Here is a 10,409-nt window from a genome sequence, read left to right on the forward strand (position 1 = left end):
TGGATTGGCCGTGCTAAATTACCCATAGTGCCCAGGGATGTGTAGGTTAAGTGCATTAGTCAGGGGTGAATGTGGAGTAGTGGGCTGGGATGCTCTTCAGAGGGCGAGTGTGAACCTGTTGGGCCGAAGGGCCTGTTTCCACACTGTAAGCATTCTTTTTACTTCCAAATCAGAATGGAACTCAACAGTGAAAGAATGTTTCCTTTTCTGAGAACAAGGAGACAGGGGTGAGGAGACTGCTTATCCCGCAGAGGACTATGTGACCTTGAGAAGTACAGACATCGGGTATTTTTAAGGCTGATGAGGATGGATTCTCGACGAACGTGAGCATCAAACCTGTTAGCAGCGGTGGGCAGGACTGCGGACGCGGGCACAATCAGAGCTCTCATCGGATGGCAGAATGGGCTCATGGGACTGAATGGCACGCTCCTTCTCCTCAGAGTCACAGAGATGTACAGCACGGAAACAGATGCTTCGGTCCAACTCGTCCCAGATATCCCGAACCTAATCTAGTCCCATTTGCCAGCACTTGGCCCATATCCCTCCAAACCCTTCCTATTCATGTCCCCATCCAAATGCCTTTTAAATGTTGTAATTGTACCAGCCTCCACCACTTCCTCTGGCAGCACATTCCATACATGTACCACCCTCTGTGTGAAAAAGTTGCCCCTTAGGTCCCTTTTATATCTTTCCCCTCTCATCCTAAACCTACACCCCTCTAGTTCTGGACTCCCTGACCCCAAGGAAAATACCTTGTTTATTTACCCTAAGCATGCCCCTCATGATTTTGTAAACCTCTATAAGGTCATCCCTCAGCCTCTGACGTTCCAGGGAAAACAGCCCCAGTCTGTTCAGCTCAAACCCTCCAACTCTGGCAACATCCTTGTAAATATTTTCTGAACCCTTTCACATTTCACAACATTTTTCCAATAGGAAGACCAGAATTGCACGCAATATTCTAAAAAAGTGGCCTTACCCATGTCCTGTACAGCTGCAACATGACCTCCCAACTCCTGTACTCAATACTCTGACCAATAAAGGAAAGCATACCAAAAGCCTTCTTCACTATCCTACCTACCTGTGACTCCACTTTCAAGGAGCTGTGAACCTGCATTAAGTATATAAGCCCTGCTCTGATTTGCTTTCCCAAAATGCAACACCTCGCACCTAGTTTTTTTTTCACCTGTTTGTTTGTATGTAACAAGGAGTTAATGAGAACCATCTTTACCCAGCCAACTGTAAGAAAGTGGGACTCGCTCCCACAGCGGGTGGTTGAGGGGAACTGTGGGGATACATTTCAGACGAAGCCGGATACAGACACGAGGGAGAAAGGGAATGGAAGGACATGCAATTGGGGGTAAGATGAAGAGGAGCGGGAGGAGGGTCAGGTGGAGCGTAAACACTGACAGAGACCGACTGTGAAACTTGAAAGGGTTCAGAAAAGATTTACAAGGAAGTTGCCAGGATTGGGGGGTTTGAGCTACAGGGAGAGATTGAACAGGCTGGGGCTGTTTTCCCTGGAGCATCAGAGGCTGAGGGGTGACTTTATAGAGGTTTATAAAATCATGAGGGGCATGGATAGGGTAAATAGGCAAGGTCTTTTTCCTGGGGTAGGGGAGTCCAGTACTAGAGGACATGGGTTTAGGGTGAGAGGGGAAAGATCTGAGAGACCCAAGGGGCAACTGTTTCACTCAGAGGGTGGTGCGTGTGTGGAATGAGCTGCCACAGGAAGTGGTGGAGGCTGGTACAATTGCAGCATTTAAAGAGCATCTGGATGGGGACATGAATAGGACGGGTTTAGAGGGATATAGGCCAAGGGCTGGCAAACGGGACTAGATTGGGTTCGGATATCTGATCAGCATGCTTGAGTTGGACCGAAGGGTCTGTTTCCGTGCTGTACATCTCTATGACCCACTGTCAGGATGAACACAGTCCAGGTCCTGGGTGTAACTCCTGCAGAACCGAGCTCTGGTTCACTTGTGAAGACGCTGGTGCCTCAGTAGGTTGGATATCTGAGTGAATCCCTTCCCACACTCAAGGCAGTTGAACGGCTTCTCCCTGGTGTGCACTCGCTGGTGCGTGCGCAGGCTGGACGAGTGGGTGAAACGCTTCCCGCACTCAGAGCAGGTGAACGGCCTCTCCCCGGTGTGGACACGCTGGTGTCTCAGCAGGTTGGATGAGTCACCGAACCCCTTCCCGCACACCGAGCAGGTGAACTGCCTCTCCCCGGTGTGGACACGCTGGTGGGTCAGCAGGTTGGACGACTGAGTGAACCCCTTCCCGCACACGGAGCAGGTGAACGGCCTCTCCCCGGTGTGGACCCGCTTGTGGGTCAGCAGAGCCGACGAGTCGCTGAAGCCCTTCCCGCACACCGGGCAGCTGAAGGGCCTCTCCCCGGTGTGGACCCGCTGGTGGGTCAGCAGGGCGGACGAATGAGTGAACCCCTTGCCGCACTCTGAGCAGACGAACGGCCTCTCCCTGGTGTGGACTCGCCGGTGCATCTGCAGGTTGGAGGACTGACTGAAGCCCTTGCCGCACACGGAGCAGGTGAACGGCCTCTCGCCGGTGTGAATGCGCTGGTGCGTCAGCAGGGCGGAGGAATCAGTGAATCCCTTCCCACAATCCCGGCAGGTGTACGGCTTCTCCCTGGTGTGGACCCGCTGGTGGGTCAGCAGGGCGGACGAGTGAGCGAAGCCCTTGCCGCACACGGAGCAGGTGAACGGCCTCTCGCCGGTGTGAATGCGCCGATGGGTTTCGAGGGCAGACGGGGAACAGAATCCTTTCCCGCAGTCCCCGCATTTCCACCGTTTCTCCATGGTGCGGATATCCTCGTCTCTTCCCCCAGGTCTGAGGATCAGATGAAGCCTAATTCACAGGCAGGACACACATGCGGTATCTCCGCACCGCGAACAGCGAGACATCCCCAGTCTGTCCAACCAGTTAAAGCTATCTCCACAGCCAGTTCAATAGAACACACTCTCACCCGGGGGTGTGTGTGTGTGTGTGTGTGTCTGAGCACACTCCTAGTCACACCGGTGTTTGAAAGCTTCTGAAGCAGACAGAACACGATTAAAATGTTGATATATAGGTCCCAGTGAATCGAGGCTTTGGCGTGATGCTTGATTTGAGATTTTGAATCCTCCCCGTCCAACGTACTGGAAAAGAAGATTACAAATGTCAGCGATATCGGCACAGGATAGTCATTCAGAAAATACAATTTTAGTTTGTGGTATAAAAGTAGGGAGCTTTTGTTAAAACTGTACAGGACCCTAGTCAGACCCACAGCAGGATCAGGGTAAACGATTTCGGGCCCCTTATCCAAGGAAAGTTTACTGGCATTAGAGGCAGTCCGGAGGAGGTTCATTCGGCCAATCCGAGGGCTGGAGGGACTGCCTTATGAGGACAGGTTGAGTAGGTCGGGCCTGTACTCATCGGGGTTTAGAAGAATGAGAGGCGACCGAATTCAAACAGACAGGATTCTTGGGGAGGACTTGACAGAGGGGGAGATGTGGAGAGGTCGTTCCCCCAACTTGTGTGGGAGATCTAAGATGAGAGGGGGACGGGATGTCATCTCAGAGCGAGGGGGTCACCCATTGAAGACAGGGACGGGGAGGAATTTCTTCTCTCTCCGAGGTGGGGGTGGGTGAGTGAATCTGTGGAACACTTTACCGCGGAGGGCTGTCGAGGCCAGGTGATTGAGTATATTCAAGGCTGAGACAGAGAGAGAGTTTGAATCAGTGAAGGAATCAAGGATAATGGGGAAAAGGCAGGAGATTGGGAGTCGAGGACGATCAGATCTCATTGAACAGTGGAGCAGATTCAACGGGCTGAATGGCCTATTTCAGCTCGTGTGTCTTCTGGCCTCTGTGGAACATGCTTTTTCTTTCCATGTTTCCAAAGGCTGTAAATCTCCACCGCCCCACACATACCCCCCTCCATTCACACTGCACAATGACCGCGGTAGAAAGGTTTGGCCTGTGAAGTTTCCAAACCGGGAGCGTTTACTTTGACATCCGTCGGTCATTAAAAGCCGAGAACGCTGAAGCTTTCAGTTTTCAGACCTGGGGTGAATCTACTCGAGTTGAACCTGAAGCTGTGGAGGGGCAATTTCTCCAGATTCGATCTAGGTTTTAGTTTTGATTTCAGAAGTGTAAAGGATCTTTTTACCGTAACTGGGAATGGATGTTGGGTGCTGTCATATAGCTGATATAACAGAGTCGAGAATGTGGTGCGGGAAAAGCACAGCAGCATCCGAGGAGCAGGAGAATCGATGTTTCAGGCATAAGCCCTTCATCAAATGCCCAAAACGTCGATTCTCCTGCTCCTCGGATGCTGCCTGACCTGCTGTGCTTTTCCGGCACCACATTCTCAACTCTGATCTCCAGCATCTGCAGTCCTCACTTTCTCCTCCTGCAATATAACAGGGCAGTTTTGCAAATTGGAAAAAGAAGGCGCTTTTTTTTTAAATTAAAGCTGGGTAAAACCACATTGTTTTTGGATCAGGAAGAGTTTGTTTCTTTATTCACTTGTGGGGTGTGAGCAATGTTGGCTGAGTCCAACCTTTATTGCCAGTCTCTAATTGCCCTTGAGTAGGTGGTGGTGAGCTGCCATCTTGAACCACTGTAGTCCACGAACTATGACATGTAGTGGTAGTAGGTGAAGTGACAAGATTTTATGACACTGTCCCACTAAATGTTGCCTGTTACAGTCAGAATGTGAGTACACCATCATTGTATTGCAGCTTGTGACCTGAGAGGGTACAGTGTAAAGGTCACGTACATCATCTTGCCCTGGAATTACTTGAAGCAAGAGATGCTACCGGTAATGTCATTGCCAGTGATGAATTTCTTCTCTTCCCACATTGGAGCCAATTCTTTGGATAGGTTACACATCCCTTATATTATCACAAACTGCCAAAGACATTTATTTTATCCTGGCCTATTCACAATTGCTTTACAAACTGTAACAGCCTTTGTAAGTCACTCTGATAGTTCTCTGTACGATAAGATATCACGCTAGCTTACCTTCTAAGCCCGTGCACATTATCCAATCTGATTTCTGTAACTTGCTGGCTTAATGCTAGTCAGATATTATGCAAGGTAAGATATGGGAGCAGAATTAAGCCATTCACAGAGTCACAGAGATGTACGGCATGGAAACAGATCCTTCGGTCCAACCCGTCCATGCCGACCAGATATCCCAACCCAATCTAGTCCCACCTGCCAGCACCCGGCCCGTATCCCTTCAAACCCTTTCTGTTCATATACCCATCTAGATGTCTTTTAAATGCTGCAATTGTACCAGCCTCCACCACTTTCACTGGCAGCTCATTACATACACGTACCATCCTCTGCATGAAAACGTTGCCCCTTAAGTCTCTTATATATCTTTCCCCTCTCACCCTAAATCTATACCCTGTAGTTCTGGAATCCCCGACCGCAGGGAAAAGACTTTATCTATTTATCCTATCCATGCCCCTCATGATTTTATAAACCTCTATAAGGTCACCGCTCAGCCTCCGACGCTCCAGGGAAAACAGCCCCAGTCTGTTCACCCTCGCCCTGTAGCTCAAATTCTCCAACCCTGGCAACATCCTTGTAGATCCTTTCTGAACCCTTTCAAGTTTCACAACATCTGTCCGATAGGAAGGAGACCAGAATTGCATGCAATATTCCAACAATGGCCCAACTAACGTCCTGTACAGTCGCAACATGACCTCCCAACTCCTGTACTCAATACTCTGACCAATAAAGGAAAGCATACCAAACCCCTACCATTAACCCATTTGACCCATTAAGTCTGCTCCACTGTTTGTTCACGGCTGATGTGTTTCTCAACGCCATGGTCCTTCCTTCTCCCTGTGACCCTTGGTCCCCTCACTAATCAAGAGGCTGTCTATCCCAGTCTTAAATACACGCAATGACTTGGCTTCCACAGCCCTCTGCGGCAATGGGTTCCACAGATTCACCACCTTCTGGCTGACGAAATTCCCCCTCGTCTCAGATCCAAAGGGTCTTTTACTCTGAGGTCATACCCCTGCCTCCTAGTCTCTGCTACTAGTGGAAACATCTTCTCCACATCCGCTGTACCTAGGTTTCTCAGTATTCAATCAGGTCCCCGCCCATCCATCTAAATTCCAAGCACACACCCAGAGTCCTCAACTCCTCAAATGAAAAGCCCTTCAACCCCGGATTGTTCTTGTAAACCACCTATGGACCCCCTCCAACGCCAGGGCATCATTCCTTAGATACAGGGCCTGAAGCTGCTCGCAATATTCTAAATACGGCCTGACTAGGGCCACATACAGCCTCAGCCGTACATCTCTGCTCTTGTATTTTCACCCTATTGTAATGAAGGCTAACGCTACATTTGCCTTCCTGACTGCCAACTGAACCTGCATGTTAACTTTAAGCCAAACCTGAACTAAGACTCCCAAGTCCCTTTGTGCTTCAGATTTCCAAAGCCTTTCCCAGTTTAGGGAATAGTCCACGCCTCTTTTTCCCTGACCAAAACATTGGAACCTCACATCTTGCACACTGTATTCAAACAGCCACTTCCTTCCTCTCTCCCAGCCTGCCCAAGTCCTTCTGCAGCCTCCCCACTTCCTCAACCTTACCCGTCCCTCCAGCTATCTTTGTGTCATCTGCGAACTTAGCAACAAGGCTGTCATAGAGTGATTAGTTGTGGTCCCAACACTGACCCCTGCGGAACTCCACTAGCCACCGGTTGCTTTATCTCTACACTCTGCCATCTACCAGTCAGCCAATCCTCTATCCATGCTAGAACCTTGCCCCCAATACCTTAGGCTCTTGTCTTATTTCGTAGTCTATTGTGTGGCACCTTGTCAAAGGTTTTCTGGAAATCCAAATAGATCATGTCCACTGGCTCTCCATTATCTAACTTGCTCATTACTTTGTCAAAAAAAGATATGTCAGGCATGACCTCCTCTTGACAAAACCATGCTGACCCAGCCCCATTTTACCACGTTCTTTGCAATCTCATCCCTAATAATGGACTCTGAAATCTTACTAGTGAACAAGGATATGGTCCTATAGTTTCCTGGTTTCTGCCTCCCTCCCTCCATTCTCAAACAGGGGTGTTACACAAGTCGCTTTTCAGTCCTCTGGGACCCTCCTGACTTCATTGATTCCTGAAGGACCACCGCCAATGCCTCCAAAATCTCATCTATCTTCTTCAGAACTCCGGGGTGTAGTCGTAGAATAACACAGCACGGAAACAAATCCCTCGGTCCAACCAGTCCATGCCAACCATCTTCCCAAACTGAACTAGTCCCACTTGCCAGCCCCTCCAAATCTTTCCTATTCATGAACTTATCCAAATGTCTTTCAAACATTGTACCTGTAACTGCACCCACCATTTTCCCTGGCAGTTGATTCCACACACAAATCATTCTCTGTATATAAAAAAAAAAGGTCCAGGACATTGGTTAGGCCACTGTTGGAATATTGCGTGCAATTCTGGTCTCCTTCCTATCGGACAGACGTTGTAAAACCTGGAAGGGTTCAGAAAAGATTTACAAGGATGTGGCCAGGGTTGGAGGATTTGAGCTACAGGGAGAGGCTGAACAGGCTGGGGCTGTTTTCCCAGGATCATCGGAGGCTGAGGGGTGACCTTATCAAGGTTTATAAAATCATGAGGGGCATGGATTGGGTAAATAGGCAAAATCTTTTCCCTGGGGTCGGGGAGTCCAGAACTAGAGGGTGAGAGAGGAAAGATATAAAAGGGACCGAAGGGGCAACTTTTTCACACAGAGAGTGGTGCTTGTATGGAATGAGCTGCCAGAGGAAGTGGTGGAGGCTGGTACAATTGCAACATTTAAGAGGCATTTGGATGGGTATATGAATAGGAAGGGTTTGGAGGGATATGGGCCGGGTGCTGGCAGGTGGGACTAGTTTGGGTTGGGATATTTGGTCAGCATGGACGGGTTGGACCGAAGGGTCTGTTTCCATGCTGTACACCTCTATGACTCTATATCGTTTTCAGATTTCTCTCCTCTCACCTTAAAAATACGCCCCCGAGTCTTGAAATCCTCCATCCTAGCCGAAAAGATACCTGCTGTTCACCTTATCGCTGCCCCTCATGATTTTATAAACCTCTATAAGGTCATCACCCCTCGTCTCCTGTGCTCGTGTGGTCCCAGCCTTTCTGGTCTATTTTTACATCTCAAACCCTCCATTCCCGGCAACATCCTGGTTAATCTTTTCTGAACTCTTTCCAGTTTAATAACATCCTTCTTGTAACAAGGCGACCAGAGCTGGAGCTCACAGTGCTCCATAACAGGCTTCACCAATGTCCTAGGCGACCTCAACATCACATCCCAACTCCTATACTCAAAAGACTGAGCAATGAAGGCAAGCGTGCTAAACACCTTCTTAACCGCCCTGTGACACAAATTTCAAAGAATTATGTACCTGATCCCAGAGGTCTCTCTGTTCTACAACACGACCCAGGGGCCTATTATTAATCGTATAGGTCCTGCCTTTGTTAGTTTTTCCAAAATACAATACCCAACATTGATCCAAATTAAACTCGATCCGCCACTGCTCAGCCCATTGACCCAATTCATTAAGGTCGCAGATAAACCTCTTCACTGTCTACTACATCACCAATTTTAGCATCATCTGCAAGTTCACTAAACATATCTCATATACTCACATCCTAGTCATTTATATAAATGATAAACAAAAGATTAGATTAGGTTAGGTTAGATCCCCTATAGTACGGAAACAGGCCCTTTGGCCCAACAAGTCCCAACTTGTTAGGAAGGAAGATGTGTTGGACATTTTGACCAACTTGAGGATAGACAAGTCCCCCGGGCCTGACGGGATATATCCTAGGATTATGTGGGAAGCAAGAGAGGAAAGATTAGATTAGGTTAGGTTAGGTTAGATCCCCTATAATACGGAAACAGGCCCTTTGGCCCAACAAGTCCACACCAACCCTCCGAACAGCAACCCACCCAGACCCATTTCCCCTACCCTATATTTAACACTGGCTAATGCACCAAACACTATGGGAAATTTAGTACGGCCAATTGAACCGACCTGCACATCTTTGGACTGTGGGAGGAAACCAGAGCACCCGGAGGAAACCCACACAGACACGGGGAGAACGTGCAAACTCCACACAGACAGTCGTCCGAGGTTGGAATCGAACCCGGGTCCCTGGTGCTGTGAGGCAGCAGTGCTAACCACTCAGCCACCGTGCCGCAGCAGAAGTGGACCCACTTTCTATTCCTTGTGGAACATCACTGGTCACAGGCCTCCAGTCATCCTCTGTGTCCTACCATGAAGCCAATTTTGTATCCAGTTGGCTAGCTCACCCTGAATCCCATAAGACCTAACTTTACTAATTAGTCTACTATTTTGAACCTTGTCAAAGGCTTTACCATACAGACAATGCCTACTGCTCTGCCCTTGTCAATCTTCTTGTTTACTTTATTAAAAAAGTACTTTATTTCCTCACAAAAATCCATGACTATCCTTGATCAATCCTTGCCTCTCCAAATGCATGTAAATCCTATCTTTCGGAATCACCTCCAACAACTTATCGACCACCAATGTCAGACTCACAGGTCTACACTTTCCAGGCTTCTCCTTACAGCCTTTCTTAAACAATGACACAACAGTAGACACCCTCCAGTCATCCTGTACTGCACCCATGTCATAGAGTCATAGAGATGTTCAGCATGGAAACAGACCCTTCGGTCCAACCTGTCCGTGCCGACCAAATATCTCAATCCAATCTAGTCCCACCTGCCAACACACGGCCCATATCTCTCCAAACCCTTCCTATTCATATACCCATCCAAATGCCTCTTAAATGTTGCAATTGTACCAGCCTCCACCACTTCCAAGTTACAAGTGGAGTCCCGCAGGGATCAGTTCTGGGTCCTCTGCTGTTTGTAACTTTTATTAATGACTTGGAAGAGGGAGTCGAAGGGTGGGTCAGTAAATTTGCAGACGATACGAAGATTGGTGGAGTTGTGGATAGTGAGGAGGGCTGTTGTCGGCTGCAAAGAGACTTAGATATGATGCAGAGCTGGGCTGAGGAGTGGCAGATGGAATTCAACCCTGTCAAGTGTGAGGTTGTCCACTTTGGAAGGACAAATAAGAATGCAGCATACAGGGTTAAAGGTAGGGTTCTTAGTGAGGTGGAGGAGCAGAGGGATCTTGGGGTCTATGTTCATAGATCTTTGATCTTGGGGTCTATGTTCATAGATCTTTGAAAGTTGCCACTCAGGTGGATAGAGCTTGTAAGGAGGTCGATGGTGTATTAGTGTTCATTAGCAGAGGGATTGAATTCAAGAGTAGTGAAGTGATGTTGCAGCTGTACAGGACCTTGATTAGGCCACATTTGGAGTACTGTGTGCAGTTCTGGTCGCCTCA

The 10,409-nt window shown here is 48.6% G+C and overlaps 1 protein-coding gene across 1 annotated transcript in view; it reads right to left on the reverse strand.

Moving 5' to 3' along the window:
- Window positions 1–1,845: 1,845 nt before the first annotated feature.
- The window catches only part of LOC122543556 (zinc finger protein 721-like), a 76,626-nt gene continuing 68,062 nt past the window's right edge, over window positions 1,846–10,409 (reverse strand). The window contains exon 3 of the mRNA XM_043682376.1: window positions 1,846–2,833. Within this exon, the coding sequence (XP_043538311.1) occupies window positions 1,974–2,833 (860 nt within the window). The 3' untranslated portion in view covers window positions 1,846–1,973. The remainder of the gene's footprint in view (window positions 2,834–10,409) is intronic.

Source organism: Chiloscyllium plagiosum, chromosome 44 (assembly GCF_004010195.1).
Source record: "Chiloscyllium plagiosum isolate BGI_BamShark_2017 chromosome 44, ASM401019v2, whole genome shotgun sequence".
Taxonomy (NCBI): domain Eukaryota; kingdom Metazoa; phylum Chordata; class Chondrichthyes; order Orectolobiformes; family Hemiscylliidae; genus Chiloscyllium; species Chiloscyllium plagiosum.